At 41.1% G+C, this 19,274-nt stretch overlaps 1 protein-coding gene across 2 annotated transcripts in view; it reads left to right on the top strand.

Annotated features, from left to right (window-relative positions):
• Positions 1–19,274, top strand: part of LOC133967929 (epidermal retinol dehydrogenase 2-like) — a 51,456-nt gene that overhangs the window by 16,670 nt on the left and 15,512 nt on the right. For both annotated transcript variants that reach the window (XM_062403636.1, XM_062403637.1), the window contains exon 6: positions 8,213–8,338. In XM_062403636.1, the coding sequence (XP_062259620.1) occupies positions 8,213–8,338 (126 nt within the window). The remainder of the gene's footprint in view (positions 1–8,212; positions 8,339–19,274) is intronic.

Genomic DNA, 19,274 nt, shown 5'->3' with positions numbered 1-19,274 from the left:
AACCCAGTCTGAGGTCCAGAGCGCTCTGGAGCAGGTTTTCATCAAGGATGTCTCTGTATATTGGTGCATTCATCTTTCCCTCGACCCTTAATAGTCTCCAAGTTCTTGCTGCTGAAAAAATGATGCTTCCACCACCATCCATCACTGTAGTGATGGCATTGGCCAGGTGATGAGTGGTGCCTGGTTTCTGCCAGTCATGACGCTTGGCATTCAGGCCAAAGAGTTTAATCTTTCTTTCATCAGTCCAGTGCATTTTTGTTTCTCATGGTCTGAGAGTCCTTCAGGTGCCTTTTGGCAAACACCAGGTGGGCTGTCATGTGCCTTTTACTGGGGTGTGTCTTCCGTCTTGCCAATCTACCATACAGGCCTGATTGGTGGAGTGTTGCAGAGATGGTTGTCCTTCTGGAATGTTCTCTTCTCTTCAAAGTGCAATGCTGGAGCTCTGTCAGAGTGACCATCAGATTCTTGGTCACCTCCCTGAATAAGGCCCTTCTCCCCTGATCACTCACTTTGGCCAGGCAGCCAGCTCTAGGAAGAGTCCTGGTGGTTCCAAACTTCTTTCATTGACGGATGATCAGAATCAGAATTATTTTATTGGCCAAGTATTTTTTCACATATAGGAACCCCGAATCTTTGGAATAGGTGGTGACCGGGATAGGAAGGATCAACAATGATCTTGCCTGCTCTCTCTGACAGGCAATGTCAACTGTGGGACCTAATAGAGACAGCTGTGTGCCTTTCCAAATCATGTCCAACCAGTTGAATTTACCACAGGTGGACTCCAATCAAGTTGTAGAAATATCTCAAGGATGTTCAGTGGATACAGTATGCACCTGAGCTACATTTTCAGTGTCATGGCAAAGGCTGTGAATACTTATGTACAAAATACTTATTACGTATATGTATTTTTAATAATATGTATAAAACGTCTGTAAGATAGGGAATCGCCGTACAGCTGGCGTCCTGTCGTTTATTCCACTACCATCATCAAGACGCAGTTGTACGGCTTCGACCGGAAGCGAGAGATTTGGTTTGTTTATTATATCTGTCTGCTCCATGAGATCTACAGGCATTTACGCGAGGCGAGTCGCTACGCATTTTTGCACTACCCTTTCTTTGTTTTTGCACTTCAGTTAATGTGTAGAAGACAATGTTGTTCACAGGATTAAATGTGACATTCGAAGTGAGTTGAGCAGTCTTATTTTTCTCATTTTTTGTAATGCCTTTGAATTATATGGGGGACATGAATCGCAATATATCACAGAATCAAATCGCAATACTTGCTGTATCGCAATATATTAAGAATCGCAATAATATTGAATCGTGGCCCAAATATTGCAATACTATCAAATCGACACATTTTTGCCAATTCCCATCCCGAGTATTTATTTGTTAATGTGTGTGTTTATTTTTATATATATATATATATAAATAAGAACTCAGTGTTTCCCCTAGGTTTACAGCTTTGGAGGGCGGGGGGGGGGGGGGTAGTAGTCACGGACTCAAAAACTTAAAGGAATCATGATGTTAATGTGTTTCTTTTAATGATTTTGAACTGTACATTGAATTTCTGAACTGTACATTTAACTAAACTACAATTATCACGAAGCCCTGTCAAGAAAACACAGAAACGCTGGAGCAGATTGGTTCAAATCGATGTAAAGCGTCATGGAGCATGCGCATGAAGTGAAAGAAGACGAAAGTCGAGATCCTACTAGCTGAACGACTTCTCTACCACTTGAAATCACTTTTACCACAGCAATCAAACAGGACTAGTTAGAATTGAGCACTTCGCCATAACCCTTGTTTGTGTTAAGTTACCGTTTTGAAACTTCCATCTATATTACAAATCTTTTCACGTAAGATTTGCCGGTTTTGAACAATGGTCAGATGAGAATAGATTAAGCAGTGATAGATTAAAGTGTTGCTTGGTAATGTCATCCCTTTCCTAACCAGATTCTTAAAAACATCGATATGGTTTATGTGGTTGCTATTATGAATAGACGCAGCGGGGTTAATAAGGGTTCAGGCTGAGGTTGCGAGGGGAGCATTGTTGCCAACTTAGCAACTTTGTCGCTAAATCTGGCGACTTTTAATATCCTCATGGCGAAAGCTACTAGCGACAAATCCAGCGACTTTTTCTCGTGTTATGGAGACTAGCTCTGCCAGAGTGTCTCTTTTGAATCATTTTGCTGGTCCCAAGCCGGGATAAAGGAGGAGGGCTGGACGTAGAGCTAGCAGTTCCACCCTACATAACAGCCTTTTGATTCAATTTGATATTCTAACATTTAATAATACAGGAAAAAATGTATTTATATATGTGGGTCTAGATACAGCATTAAAGTCATGAAGTTATTTTGAGAAGTGATGGCATATTTCAATGACAAGATAAAAAAAAAAGAATCAACAGAAGAACACGGAAGCGTATTGCATTCATTTTTTTTTTTTTATTCATTTGGAATTTATCTCGGAATTTCAGAGATAATTATCACAGAAAAACAGAATTATTTTTTAGTTTAGTGAATGTATTTGTAGTTCTAAACATATTTAAGGTGATTTTTTTCTCACTTTTTGTATTGCCTACAGCGACCATTACATTATGCCAATTAGGCGATGGCGTCACTCAGCGACTTTTAGGAGAGCCAATAGCTACTTTCCTTACTGAGGAGTTGGCAACAATGGAGGGGAGGCGAGGTGCGTTCACGGTTAAATACAACAAGTGGAGAAAGCAGAATCGCGGGCTGAACGGCGCTGAGAAATGCGCTGCCTGTTTTAACAGCCAGGCGCCTGCACGCTTGAGAATTTCGCAATGCTGCGCTTTGCCGTCTTACCGAGATCAGTCTTGTACAGCCAGGGGGAGTTTTTCCCCTCTAAAAAATTAAATAAATAATTAAGTTGATCTTCCAAGGGGGGCGGGAGGTGCCGTTGGCGGGGCGGGGCGCCCCCCTAGTAGAACGGTAGGGGAAACACTGAGAACTGCAGCCAGGACGTCTCCAGTTTTACTCATCCGTACTGATCACATTTCAGATGCCATTAACTAAAATGTTGATTCTTATTTGATCACAAAATCATAAATGGTCTCTGCGGCTTTTTTTCAAAGTTAGTATTCTCTGTCCTTGTGTAATCACAGCCGTTGTTGATAGTTTCCTATAGATTTCCTTGTCCTGGGTTTATGGAGGTGAACGTATCCGTATCTATTCATACAGAAATACATAAAACAGTGCTATCGCTGGGCCAGTGTGCAGAGACTCATCATCACAGAGGAGGAGATAAATATTACAGAAGATAAAAACCTACTCTATTGATACATTTGTCTTGTGTTACACACACTTTGTATTATATAGCTGTTGTGATGGAAATTCATCTTGAGATTTGAAATAATGAAATTCTCAGACTGAAGTTGCCAGTGAGTCTTTATAATATAAAGGTTTATCAAAAATATTTTCTTTTTGTGTGGCATGGAGGTGTATTTTAGTTTTCTCTCATTCCAGGCTTTAGTTTCCATGGCACAATAGGTTAAGGAAGCAAAATACAAGGTCATCAGTATTAAAGTTATTTAACATAATCTCCAGCAATTAGCTCATTATTTAGTTCACACTTTATGCAGTCCCTTTATATTGCATTATAGCAGAGAGCAGAACTGCAGTAGTGAGGTGTTGTAAAAGATTTATGTCTACAGTTTGAAAAAACTATTCAACAAAAGCATAATAGTGCCAGAGGTGTCTGTGGTGATGGTAGACTTGTAGACATTGGAATGACACTTTCCTTCCTCTTTTTACTTACCCATAAAACAAATACACAAACATACCATTGCAAAACCATTGTGGTGCACTCTCAGATGCCCTGGGGTTATTTTTTTTAAGTGTTAGGAGACTGTGTCCATCTTTATTTATGTCTTCCTGCTTTCATCCATGCATCAGCCCCCTGAAGCCACCAGGACACATGCTTTACGCCAGTGCCAAACACCTGGCCTGTCACTTCCTACTTCTCACATTTGAACCCAAGAGTTTCCTAAAATAACCACAAAACGTTATACAAACTCTGCTCTGACCTGCTTAAAATATGTAACAAACATCATTGACTTATCTGTCCCATTTTAAGGCAGATAAATGTTCAGATAGTTGCTTGTGTGCACATTACATTACATTACATTACATGTCATTTAGCTGACGCTTTTATCCAAAGCGACTTACATTTTTAGAACACTCATCATTTTATGAGGGGCCATCTAGGGGTTCAGTATCTTGCCAAGGACACTTAGGCATGCAGATGGGATAGAGTGAGATTCGAACCGGCAACCTTCTTGTTGCAGAGCACCCGCTCTATCCCCTAGGCCACGCTCTCACCCTTTTAATGTTACCAAACACCAGTGGAACTGATAGTCAGCACTCAAGACATTCTGTATATTTCCTGTATTGGGAGACTTGCTGACGTTTTTTAGAAACTGGGGGTCTGTAATTCGAGGTAATTTGTGCACACCCTGAGCTTTTTCATCACTTTTTGTCCCCTTGCTCACCTTTATGTATCTCAAACATTTAGACTCCATTGTTTCACATCACTGGACAGTTTACATCTACACTCAAAATATATATTAACGTGTTCTCTGGTCTTTGTTATCACATAAATTGGCTCTTAGCAAAGGTCTTCATGCATGAGTTGCGAAAATGCATGAAACATCAATAACCTTATATCGGCATAACCATAATAGAGGACTTTCTCTCATAATGTTCAAGTAACTTACACATCCCATAGTTAACAGTTACATCAATTTATATTTCAGGAAAAAAATGTACAGGAAATTTTTGGTTCAAATATCGGGATCCCACAATTGACCTTAATTATTATGGCTAATAAGATACCGCGTTGGCCGGTGGACTAGTGGCAGAAACTTAGACTATGGGCAGAAAAGGTCTCTGGTTCGTCTCTGGTTCGACTCCACGGAGAGACAACAAAAAGACGAACCTGGATTGATCTGTCCAAAAATCCAAGAGTCTCCCTACCCTGTCTAGTGCCCCTGAGCAAGGCACCTTACGTCCCCAGCATCTGCTCCACGTGCGCCATACATGGCTGCTCACTGCTCTGTGTGTCCTTCACCAGATGGGTTTAAAGCAGAGGTTAAATTTCCCTACCTGCATGAGTGTGCCTGTGCATGTCTGTGTCATGTGTTTGGGACAAATAATGTATCTTAATCTCAATCTTAATCTTGAGGGTGGGTAGGGCTGTTATTTGAATTATGGGATGTCACCACTGCTAACGAAATGTCTGAAAAATAATAGCAAAATGCATTTATTTTCCATGTCCAACAGCTCCAACACAAGGCACATAGAGGACTTGATTTATGGTGTAAAACAGTACTTTTTCACAGCTGCTTGTCAGGTGTTAGAATTTGGGATTAATTGCTTCTGAAATTGATTAATTCTCTGTAAATGTCTGCTAATCGCTGCAAAACTAATGACATTTCCTTCTGTGTGTTTTAATTGGTAAATGTGAGCATGCTAACATTATAGTTACATAAGAATGTGGTAAACATGATACCTGCTAAACACCTTCATGTTGGCATTGTTGTGGTGATCATGCTAGGATGGTGAAAGCATTTAACACAGTACAGAGCTACTAACACAGTAGCAAGTCTGTAGAGTGTTGTTCATCTATGCAGCCATTACACACACTTGAGAGCAGTATTCACATGATAAATGATTCTGGTAAATTAAACAACTTGACACTGGTGAGCTTGTTTAAAAGGTCTACTTAAAAATTGCCTATATCTATCCCTAAAACAAAATCAGCAGTATCCCAAATGGGAAATCACCCGTTTTGAGTTTCCCTCTGCTCCCTGGCTGTGGCCAGCTTCACCACTCCTCCTTCAGGACAAGTACCAGAACTTTTACTTTTTTTTTCATGCGAATGCTATGATTTACCAGCAGACTTTCAATATAAGAGATATGGAGAAGTCGGTAAGGTTGAAATAGTACTGTTACTAGTAATGGATTTGTTCCCTCTTTATTGTGTGTCTTATATTTGAGGCGTAATCATAATAATGGTAACTTTGTTTGCAAAATGGCTACTTGCACTCCCTGTTTGCAATGTTCCTATAGATGTACAGACACTCATCACTGGAATACTTAGAAACTGAAGACAGGCTTGATTCCCAAGGAGATTCATTTTTTCTCAGATTTTTGTGCCCAAAGCATGTTGAGGGAAGGTTCTTGTAGAAAATGGAAACCTCTTTAGGCTGTTTTTAGACATGCACTGAACAACTCACATACTACCACCTGGCCTCATACTATAAAGTCCGTAAAAATTCAGGATAATTTCGATGTTTGAGTGCAGCAGGGGATTCTCTGCTGGATTTAACGCAAAGAAAAGTGGGGTTTATGACACTTCTAAAACGCAACACAAAAATTAAGATAATAAAAAGAAAATAAATATCTCCTCATGAAAAGGCAGTGACACACACGTAGAAGACACAGATTAAGACAGGTGTCTATGTCGTAAAGAAAATGTTGTGATCTCCCCAGAGGAGTCAATACGTTACTTCCTGACTGAATAATGCAGAGGATTTAATGCTGTTGTGAACTCATTGTTGCATTTGTGAAAGGCAAACTGCGGGTTAACTTGGCAACCAACTCTCTGTGTTTTAGCTGCAGATAATTTCTGAAAATGTCTTAAGTTTAAGTGTATGTTTGACAGTTTGCACTCTTATGCTGTGTTCAAACCAAATGCCATGAGAATAGTTACAAAGTTATCAAAAGACTAAAAGGATGAAGTACGGCATTACACTTCTCAGCCCTGAGCTTGTTAAAAGTGGGCTGTTTGTGGGCCTATTCCTCTTTCAGGAGGGGAGAGGGTAGGGACACTTTGTACTTATTCCCATATGCTTTAACAATTTTGGAGCATGGAGGAATCTGTATTATAATCCAGATAAGGGTGCATTTCATTTTCTGTTAGACATCATATCCCCTACTTTCATGTGTCAGCTTTGTTTATGTTTGCCAGATGAGTCAACATGGGAATTTTATGCAGTTCCAAGCCCCCATTTTTACAAAGATGGAGGATTTTAGACATGGGATGCAGATTATCAGAGCACAAACGGAGCAAATGTTAGTGGCATTTTAGCTCGCAGCCCCTGAGAGACGTCCTGTATCCAACCAAAGCATTGGAGAAATTCTGAAGTCATGAAGCTGCTTTATTCAGTGTTTTAGCTTGATTTTATTAGCAGGTCTGTTTGTTTTTTGAGAGTGGCAGACCTGTCAGGATGATTCAGCTACTGAAACATGAACATTGTCGCAATCTTGACTGGGAAAAGCTGACTGTAATGACAACAACTCCCATGATCCCACGCTACTAGGCTGTGTCACTAATCTCTGTTTCATGTTAATGTTCTTAAATGAGACACCCCAGATTAATTGGGTAAAATTAAGGGCTGCTCGATAATGGAAAAAATCATAATCACAATTATTTTTGGACAATTTCGAAATCACAATTATTCAAATGATTATGTGCCCCTATCTGAAGTCTATGCTTTAATATTTAAATGACTGAAGCGTGCGCAATAGGGTCAATCACTTCCGGTTCAGGTAAATACCGATGATGGCTGCGTGTCTTATTCCTCCGTGAAACCAGGATATTGGTGCCCGGTTATAGAATAACAAAGTGCTGCGAATAGATGCACTGTATAAATGTGTGTGTGAATGGGTAAATGTAAAACTGTACTGTAAAGAGCTTTGAACGCTATATAAATACAAAACCATTTATTCAAACCCTTAATGATGGCAACCCTAACACTCTCTGACCGGCTGACCGGTGCGGAGAAATGCGGTCTGACCGGTCTGAGCGTGCTTGAGAATAGCGGGTATGCGGTTGCTACATGATGTGCTGCTGCTCGTTTCAACTCGATTATAGTAGTGTGGAGATCGTTTGACCCCATAATCGAAATCACTATTAAATTTGTATTGATCGAGCAGCCCTAGTAAAACTATTGCTTGGCTTGGCAAAAAAACTAATGTTGTTGCACAGTCTTTTAAATTCATAAAACATTCAAGTGACAAAATCTAGATCATTGCATGTATAAAATTTTGTCAGGAATACCATTGAAATAGATTTACAAAGAGACATTTCTTGCAAGACAAATGGGGAACTTCTTCCATTTTTTAAGTTCTTGCTACTGTTAGCAGTTGTGATTTTTCTCAATGCTTTTTCTTGTCCCCATCAGGTGGCCAACCCTGCTACCCATCTTGAATCCAGACTATGTGGTGCAGAAGATCATCCATGCTGTGCTCACAGACCAAGCGTACCTGCTGCTGCCCAAGACTATGTACCTCATCGCTGCTCTCAAGAAGTTAGTGTCCATCTTTTCTGTTCTTCTCCACCAGAGGTGTAAAAAGTACTGAATTGTACTCAAGTAAAAGTACCTTTACTTTGATGAAATTTTACTTAAGTAAAAGTACCCATCTAAAAATCTACTCAAGTAAAAGTAAAAAGTAGCTCATTTAAAATGTACTTTAAGTAAAAGTTACTTAGTTACTTCCAATAACTTGATGGGGGCCGCTCCTATACAGTGCAAAAAAGGAAAAGGGATCATAAATCCAATTAATTAAAGGATAATCTTTACAAATATAAGTGCAATCACATTAAACATGTCAAACATTAAAAATTTAACATGTCAACACAACATTTAATAACTGCCCCTCTGCACCATTGTAAATGAGGGTCTTATTCCTCAATGTGTTTTCCGAGGCTTAAATAAATAATCAATCAACTTTTGGGAGGACATGTCAAGACATGAACCACATGACAGTTAAAATAAAAAGTTTAAATGCCGCTGTCCCACTGTATATTTAAACTTTTGGTTAAACTTTGGTCCACCTTTAGAGCACTAGTCTACAAACTTCTTGTTGAGTTTGAGCAGCAGCTGAATTTCAAGGTGAGTAGAGCTCATCCAGGCTTGCTGTGCAGTGAACAGCAGCAGAGCTGAAGAGTTGCTTGCAGGCGGCCGAGGCAGGTAGGCCAGTGTTGAGTTTCAGGCAGTGTTGTGCATGAACGAGTTCAAAAGAACGCTAGCGGTTCCATTAAGCCTCGTTGGACGACCATTTAGCTACGTGTGGATCAAATCAAATCAAATCAAAGGTTATGTTCACATGCACCAATGACAGCGTCATCGGAGCAGTCAAATTCTTATGACATGGCAGGCAAACTTCTACGCAGCAGGCGACTAGCGGACCTACTGGAGGCAATATTATCGGGGTGGTCGTGAGTACCCATTATTGGGCGAAAAATAATCCAGTTAACAGGCCTGCAACGGGGGGGTTGAACTGATCGTTTTATTTGTTGTTTTCCAGTCCCGGCTTTTGTATTTTCTTTTATACCAGTATGATGTACCTGTTTGTAACAGGTGATTGTTATTCCATGTGAACACAAAGTTTTTCTTATACTAGGGAGATTTTTGTGACAGTTATTATTCTGTGTGGTTTATTATTAGTTACCTAATGATAAGTCAGTTTTAAATGTGAGATGCTGTTTGTTATTCAGGGCCTAAATATAGTTTAAAAAGCCTAAATCTAACTAAATCTTATTTCTGGTAGCGAATCATCACTATAGCAACTACATGCCTGCCTTGGTTAAATAAATTCTATGTAAATAATTGACAGTGTGTTATGGACTCCATTTACTTCCATTCATAGGTATTATTCAGGTGGTATAAAGTGAACTCAGGTAAAAGCAGAGTCTTAGCAGGGAATTGACTATAGGGCTACAGACAAATAATGAATTTGAACGGTGAACAAGTTCATATTATCTGAGGTCTAGCTAAAACGTTACAGAATGTTTTCCTTCTCCTGAGAGACGCTGTCTTGAGATCCTTGTTGTGTTTATCTCAAAAGAAATGCAGTCTTACAGGGCAAAATACCGTCTGAAAGTTGTAATTCCGTTTTCTTGGAAAATTGTTTGAAAATTGTGGGGGACAGGGTGGGGGGGGGGGGGGGGGGGGTAGAGCCCCAAATGTGTTAGGGCCGGCCCTGTGTAGCGCAGCGATTCTCAAACTGTGTGGTGCGCACATAACAGGTGGTGCGCGCGACCGGAGGGGAAAATGCGAGGCGGAGCTAATATTAACGACGGCGCAGTAAAAAAATCGCTCTTTCGCCATAGCCAGGCGTCGGAACTCGCAGCTCTGCAGCCGTGGGTTGCTCTTCAGCCCCTCTTCAGTGACTCCCAGTGCAGGGTTGTGAATGTCGCGCATATTTTTCACGAACAGTAAACTTTACGATCAGTTTCATATGTTGAAAGTGCACGTGAGGGAACCTCATCCACTCTATGCCGCATCTACCACTGCAGTGAGAATTGCCTTGTGCCTTGAACTATGTTTTTTTTTTACTCAGTAACGGATGTAATTCAAATGTAGCGAGGTACAATACTTCAGTCAAAATCTACATAAGTAATAGTAAAATTACCCATTTAAAAAACTACTCAAAAAATTACAAAGTACACAAAAAAACTACTCAATTACAGTAGTGTGAGTAAATGTAATTTGTTACTTTACACCTCTGTTCTCCACACACTGAGTCGCTCACTGTATAGTTACCAAGTCCACACTGCAGTCATTACCCTGATGATGAATTTGACTGACTGACTACCAACTTTAGTTATAGGTTAAATAATAATAATAATTGAATAAACAGACAAACAGCGCCTTGCCGTGAGAGGGGGGGCAGCTTAACAAAGTCTGCGGCTCCAGGGTTTGAGCGGTCGTCCTCTAACCAGAAGGTCGGCAGTTCGATTCCAGTCTTCCCCATTCCGCATGCCGAAGTATCCTAGGGGAAGATACAGGACCCCAAATGGCCCCTTCCCTTAGAAAAAGTGCTGCACAAAGATGCACCGTATGAATGTGTGTGAATGGGCGAATGTAAACTGTGACAGTGAGAGCATATTATACAACTGTTTGACCCACTAATGTTTAAGAATAATTCTGAAGTAGAAGTCTGTCTGTCCGTCTTGTATTCAGGTCATTATAAACTTATGAAACCTAATTATTAATATTATATTGTATTACTGTTTATTAATACCCAATGATGGTCGAGACTTAACTGATGTTTTGGTGGTTTATTTGAGCTGTCCTTACATAACACCGTACAACATCGTACAAAGCCATTAAACACCTTAAACACCTTAAAACATGATACTTTTCCATAGCGAAGTTACCGTCATAACAGGAAGTCTGCATCTCTTTCTGGAACTGTTTCAAAATAAAAGCATGTAACATTTCACAATAAAATAACAAAGACACAAAACAATATTTTGTTTTGTGTCATCAGCTGTCACCTCGGTCGTGGTCCATCACCATTATCTGATGCCAACACGATAAAGGATCCGCCATTATTATTATGATCATCACGCACGATATAGAATCCGCCATACTGGATCCACCATTGTGACCTCTGATACGCGATCCATAAATCATAATCCATGATGATGTGGCCACAACTGCGGCCCCGGATCTGCGTGCGATAATGCAAAGGGTCCGGGGAAGGGGAACAAGGTTCAGAAACATGTATTGATGAGATATTAATTACTTTGATGTGATAAGGATGGAGAAAAAGAAGGAGAAGCTGGAAAGAGATGCTCTGTGTGCCACAGTGCCTTTTAATCAATGATACAATGATACAGGTTGAACTTGAGACTACACTGAGGCTCAAGGTAAATCTGACTTGCTACTGGTTTGTATGGCAGTACTATGAAAGCCATGTGGCCCACTCAGTAGATATTTGGACCATGAAGAGCACTTTGGACTGATGATCCCCAAGACTCTTTGGTTCTGTGGTGTTTGTCAACAGTGTCTGTGCCCTTCTGACTTCTGGATCTCCTAGGGACAGATCCAGCGCCATATCCTTTGGTGTTGGTAGTTCTGGTTCCCATAGGAACATGTGGCCAGTGAACCAGTGAGATGGGATCAGCTCATTCACAGTGCTTACTTGGGATGCAATGTCTGCTGGATTCTCCTCTGAGATTAAGATTAAGATACGTTTTTTATACCAAACACATGCACAGACATGCACAACACACGCATGCAATGGTAGGTAAATTTATCCTCTGTATTTAACCCATCTGGTGCAGGACACACAGAGAAGTGAGCAGCCATGTGCAGCGCCCGGGAGCAGATGTTGAGGGAGTAAGGCGCCTTGCTCAGGGGCACTAGACAGGGTAGGGAGAATTCTCTTGGATTTTTGGACAGATCAATCCAGGTCTTTTGTTGTTTCTCCGTGGAGTCGAACCAGAGACGAACCAGAGAACTTTTCCAAGTTTCTGCCACTAGTACAACCGCCTCTCCGGGGATACAAGCCCATTGTTGGGGCTTGTTCTGCTGCGAATCTTCTGGACTCGGCCGGCGACAAAGATGTGAAAGCGACGTGAGTCATTCTTTATGTCCCCCAAAACTACCTTTGAATCTGTCCAGAAGTACTCCTTGCAATAAGCCTAACACACCTCTTCTTATAGCATATTGCTGACTGTGACTGAAACCACTGCTGCAGTTAACTCAAGTCTTGGTATGGAGGTCAACTTTGTTGGAGAGACAGAAGCTTTTGCTATAACTAGAGAACAGTGAATCGCTCCTTTCTGTTTCTTGGCCCTCAGATAAGTGCACTGACCATATCCATGGGTGCTCGCATCTGAGAAGTGGTGTAACTCTGTTTCAATAACATCTTCAAAATCAGCAGGTAGATAACATCAAGCTATACTATAGACAAAACACCTGTTTGTGTTGCTGGTTGTTATTTCATGGTGTTGCTTAATCTGAAGCTATCCTCCCCTATGCTCCAGAGAATCCCTAACGCTTGCTCTTGTGACATGTCAATGAACGTCAGGTCTTTGGTCTCTGTACCTGTCGCACATTCTGATGAAGGGAAGCTTTATAAGACAACATGGCTGTTTGACATAAATTTGTGAAGGCGGAGACCACCTTTGGAGCATAACTCCCTTGCCTCTTCTGCCAACTGGATTGCTTTCTTAATAGTGTCTGTGCTTTTGACCCCATCATCCACATAAAAATCCTTTGTGATAAACAGGGATCCTTCTGGATGTGAGTGACTGTTTTCTTTGGCCAGGTATTTGTCCCATAATTTGCACAGCCAGGAGTTGAAACTGCCCCAAACAGATGTACTTCCATTCGTTATTCTTGGGGTTTTGTGTTCACATCTCCATCTCTCCAACACAGGAAATGCAGGTAGTTGCGGTCATTCTCCCGAACATGAAACTGGTGAAACATTTTCTCTATGTCACACATTAGAGCGATGGGGGGCTGTCTAGGGCTGCAACTAACGACTATTCTAATAGTCGATTATTCATCGATCATTGAAACGATTAATCGACTAATCGGATTATAAATGAAACAAATTCTCAATTGCTCTTATTTAGCCAACAGCTTTAAAAATAACGTTGCTGCATATTAGGGTACTGTTGACACAAAAGCAGAGAAAAATCTAGTTTTTGTCCATTTAAAACCAAGGACAGGCAGTGTGATAATAACAAATTCAAATTCAAGTTTCCGTTTTTCCTGTTAACCAAGAACAGGCCAAGTGCTGATACTAAAAATAAATTAAAAATCAAGTATCCATTTTTCCTGTTAACAAAAAGACAGGGAAAGTATCAGCAATAAAAACATCAACAAGCAAAACTTCAGTCTTCTTTGATAGCATAGCTGTGATTAAAAAATATGTTTGTCGGTAGGATAACATTATGCTTTTAAACTAGTTAAAAAAAAGTTTAAACCGTATATTATGTAATGGAATCTAGAATCCTGCGTAGGTATATATGTATATATAGCAAGCTAGCTAACAGGCTATCTTACCGAGGCGAGTCCGCATCTTTTACGTTACGATGTCAAACCTCCTCTTCACATGTGTGTCCGCCGAGCGGACCAGCGTGCATCGGGTCGGCTGTATACATATTGCAGGTAGTTTTTTTTCAGGGCCATGTTGAGGGTGAAATTCTCCCTGCGAGGATGTTGCAATGGACGCTGCCATTGGTCCATGTTGTGTCGCTATTACACATGCGTGACTTTCAGAGATAGGAAGGAAGCGATATGTCTCACTCCTCAGCTATTTCCATCAGCACCTCTGGTAAAACAACGTTTAGTTCAGCTTAACGGCACGAAAAACACACGCTGTGACGTAATCAACGACTCGTCATCGAATTTCGTCGACGACGACGTTGACTAATCGTTGCACCCCTAGTGCTGTCTGCACCTATGATGATGCCAGTTAGATTATTGATCAAATCTGGTCCCAGAAGAAGATGCCGGTAAGTGACAAACAAGACACAGTGTTCAAAAACTAAACTGGGGTACGCGGTAGTGTGCACGGAGCCCCTGGGGGCTGGAATCCCACCTCAGCCTGCATGCGCCGGTCCTCACCTTTCACTCGCATCAGACTCCTAGTCCTGTGTTCCAAGACGGGTGCGTTATGTTGGTGACATGTTGGTATCCGCCGCCGCCACGCCCCCCCACGCTGATCAATGCGACGTCGTACAGGGCAGAGGGGCGTGGGAGCGGCAATGGAAAAAAAGAAGCTATGATTTTACTGGTCTGGCCCACTTGAGATCAAAGTGGGCAGTATGTGGCCCCATAACTAAAATGAGTTTGACACTCCTGTTCTAGTTGATGTGTGAGGAACTGGATTTTCACTAAACCCAGTGTCAGAACAATTAATCTACCTGTTTTCTGGATCTTAATGAATTAAAATGTGCTTTCTTGTCCCTCCGTCATCCTCCTGAGTATTCTGCAGTGGAAGATCACCTCCCTCCTCACCTCTTACCTAGGATTGTCAGTGGAAGCAGACAGTCGAATTCACCTCAGTCTGCATTACAAAAAGCACATTCAGAAATCAAAACAAAATGTCTCAACAGCGCCTCCTGGAACGCAGCCCCTAGGTTTCCACATAACGGATTTTAACCAAATCGGGGCATAGGTGTATCGTGACCAGTCATGAAAAAAAGTCTCAAGGAGCATTATGAAAAAAGCAACAGGAAGTCCGCCATTTTGAATTTAGTGGCCATTTTAGCCAAATTCCACATTTTTACTTTGATGTACTTGTCGTAGAGCTTTCATCTGATCAACTTCAAATTCAGATGAGTGTCATCACAACAAGATTGAGAAAAAAAATGATTAAGGGATTTATTTTTTCGTTACACCGTGTGGCCGTGGCTTGGCGTCAAAGTTCTATTAAACGCCATCAAAACACGAGCATCTGTATCGCGGACATACATGGTCCAATCGAGTCCAAACTAGGCATGTAAGACAAGAGTCCCGGCCTGATGACATCTACACAGAAATCATGACTTGAAATCACAGCGCCCCCTGGTGGCAACAGGAAATGTATTTTTTTTTGCATGTCTTACACTTGGATGTATTTCTCCTCATCCATTCACCTCAACTATGTCAAACTTTATCAAATGGGTCTCAAGACATTGATAATGAAGGCATAAGATAACTGTAACTTTTCGTCAAACGCCATATTAATGGCGTGGCATCAAAGTTCATCAACTCGCCGTAAAACACGAAATTGCTGTAACTTCAGTGTTAATGGTTCTATCTCTCTCAAACTACATGTGTTTAGCAAAATCCCCACCCTGAATATATTCAAATGGTTTTAAGTAATGGGCGTGGCAAAACAACTGACTAGCGCCCCCTAACAGGCAGCCCCGGCACTACGATTGGCCGACATGTACAAAAATCGATTTGGGCATGTGTCTTTTCATAACAAACAAATTAGTCTCTTGGATAGATATGCTAGACCAAACAGGAAGCCCTCCATTTTGAATTTAGTGGCCATTTTAGCCATATTCCACATTTTTTCTTTGATGTACTTGTCGTAGAGCTTTCATCTGATTAATTCAAATTCAGATGAGTGTCACAGCCCGGCTCAAGACTGCGGCAAGGAGGGAGACGACACGGGAAAACTGTGGCTCTTTTAGAACATTTATTAATGGAACCAACTACAAACAACAGCCAACTCTTCAGAAACAAAACAGAGAAAAAGGTACTGGCGTCCGGGAGAGCCAACCTCGTCCAGTAGGTAGCGGAAGAGAGAGCGAGCACGACCAATCTGGCCAGCTTTTTAAGGGGCAGAGCACACCTGGCCGAGATGTGCTCTGATTGTTGCTGACACCCACTCCACCTGTAACTCAGAAAAAGGGAGAACAGGGACACCTAGTGTCCATGTGAGGGTGGAAGGGGTCGTCACATGAGTCATCAAAACAAGATTAAGAAAAAAGTGATTAAGGGTTTTTTTTTCGTGTGACCGTGGCGTGGCGTCAAAGTTTGATTAAACGCCATCAAAACACGAGCATCTGTATCTCGAACATACATGGTCCAATCGAGTCCAAACTAGACATGTAAGACAAGAGTCCCGGCCTGATGACATCTACACAGAAATCATGATTTGAAATCACAGCGCCCCCTGGTGGCTACAGGAAGTGACATGTTTTATATTTTGATGAACTGCTCCTGGCTGCTTTACAATATACAGCCTAAATGACCTCAGTCAAGTCATTGGATCAAGGTCAGAATTGTGACATTTCCTCAAACCATGTAAACATTGATGTTTGGCGAAAGATCATCCTTCGCCAGACGAGGCGATGTTTTTATAAGTCCACTGTGCATTGTCCTATTACTACCACACTTCTGTCACATGATAATAGTACAAGCCTGAACAGCTCTATGTGTCAATATTTCCTCAGTGTAATAGTGCCACCTACTGAATCGCCAGGAAACAGGAAGTACTTTGTTAATCCACTCAGCATTATCCAACCGGCTCCAAACTACTGACCTATAATCACAATACTGATCTGAACAGCTCCACATATAAGTATTAGTCAGGGTCATAGCACCACCTACTAATCAGTGTGAAAATTACGTTGTGGTAAAATTGTCCAATTGACACAAAATTGCTCACGCTAAATCAGAGCGGCTACTTGAACCGATCTATATGTCTGTGTGTAATAATAGTGATGGCGCCACCTACTGGCAAACCTACTGCCGCAGAGCGCAAAATGGATCCAACGCGGAGACATGCGCTTGGTCATCGATCGCTCTCTCCACCGACATGCTTCAGCGTACGGTTGCTCGGGCCCGCCAGTGCTACAACGTAGCCCTAGTTTATTAATTCATCCACAGCAGTTTATATAGCTGAAAGCACGTCATTTGTAAGAACTGGATGTGAGAGCTCCTAAAATCTCCTCGCAGACATTGAGCCTGTGGCTTAAAATCCCCTGCAGCAGGCCGTGGCACATTCCCCTCTGAGCTACATTTAGTCCTGAACAGATAATCATGTCTCCCAAACAAAGATGGAAGCAAATGTGTTACTTGCTTACCATAGCACGACTATAGCAGGCAAATTATAGCACCGTCCATAGTTGATAATTAGAGAAATTAAACTTAATTAGTGTGCCTTGTGAATCAGTTTGCTCTGCAAATGCAAACATAGAAAAGTGTTTTATAAAGATTATGTATTTGTCATTCAATGGAATATTGTAAGATTTATGATAAAAAAAAAAATTGTCATCTCATCAGCACAGTAGTAAGCCTGAAGTGGTTTCCCGGTAAAAAAAAGACCATTGTATGAAAATCTGTATCGTATCATGTACAGTTGTTTATTACTGCTATTGAAAAATACAGAAGAGAGAGTCTTACATGCAAGACGCCTACATTTTTGTTTTTCCTAGACAGTCTGTCAATCTCTGCACTTGGCATCGAGCCACCACACAGAGTCACTCACGGTCAAGAATTGACAGAAGTGAGATGGATCATTTCCTCCCTGACAATACAAAACTTGTGACAGTATTTGTCATATTATTAGTTTTTTACAAACCAAACCATCAGAAATTTCACTTTTGCAATTATGCAAACACAGTTCTGTGTACTGTTATGTTCATTCCTTGTTATGTTGAACTTGAATACATTTACTTTGCAAGTAATTCTGCGAATTATTTCTTCTTTCATAGTAATTTTCCTTCATACTTTTTTTACCAGTATGGCTGTGAATAGGTCTTAAATTCTATTCAAAGTGGTCTTAAAAAGTCTTAAATTGAACTTGTTAAAGCCTGTAGGAACCCTGATAAGTGTTGCCGGGAGTAGAGTGGGCGAGAAGACACCTGTGGGATCTCATAGCAGGAGAGAGCCCAATCTGTTCCACACTGTGTTTGGAATCCACAGGATACGGGTAACAAGCAGGTGAGTGATGTGACTACAGACCTGAATGAAGTATTCCCTCCCCGCAAAGGGCAGGGAAGAGAGCCATAGTATCTGAGCACAGCCTCTTTCAGGATGCTAAATTATGCGGGCCGCTGAGTCTGTTTTTTCATTTATCAGTATGTTACACAAGCACTGACATCCATTGGTGGGAGAGGGACAAAAAGTAAATGTCAAATGGTCTGTATTTATAAAGTGCTTTTCTTTTCTTGATGACGATTGTAGTGTAGACAGGGGCCATTTTCAGTGTCTTATTCAGAGTCTTTCTCACAAACATGGCTCATGACCTTAGCCCGAGACAACTGGTGGGTTGTCTTGTCTCAAAACAACCCCTCACCGGTGATGTTCTTTACTAAGCACTTTGCACAAACCTATAACACAAACAAGCCTTTGGTTGCTCTGTCTGATTTTTCCTTACCAAAGCTTCCCTCAGTCAGTGAACATTAATCAGATCATGTGTGGATGCCATTCCTAATATTGTGTTTTAGCTCAAGCACTTCCACCAAGTGTTTATTTGGTGAGCATTGATACTTTTGTTTCAGACTTTAGCCATAATAAAGAGAAATTGTGTTCAATATAAAAAAAGATTTGAGGTCATCATGTCAGAAAACTCTTGTTTTTGTTACTGTTTTCACTCTTTGCTCAACATGGTGAATAAGCCTGGATGACACTGCCTGCTAACATTGACTCACATGCTCAAGCATCACCACGAATTGATAATTCCCACATTATGTTTCGAAGCGTTCATTGCTACAGGTCATTGCTACAGTTATGACACATAAGTGTGTGTGTAGGCAGTTTTGAATGTGGAAGCGTGACCTGAAGCCATCTCAACTGGGCTTTTTCGATGACTTGATCATGTGCAGTGACTCACTGAGTGGTGTCAGGGCAGTGCGGAACATTTTCAATTTTCACTTCACTTCTAAAAGCATTTCCCTTTAGTCTATTTCTCTTCCCGGAATGCCCTCCATTTGTTTACCTCATTATATATTTATATACATTTAGTAAGTGCCTGCTGACTCTGCTGTTGTAATCGAGT

This window comes from Platichthys flesus, chromosome 14 (genome assembly GCF_949316205.1).
Source record: "Platichthys flesus chromosome 14, fPlaFle2.1, whole genome shotgun sequence".
NCBI classification, from domain to species: domain Eukaryota; kingdom Metazoa; phylum Chordata; class Actinopteri; order Pleuronectiformes; family Pleuronectidae; genus Platichthys; species Platichthys flesus.
Note: the sequence above shows the minus strand (reverse complement) of the source record. Positions and strands in the feature narration are given on the sequence as shown.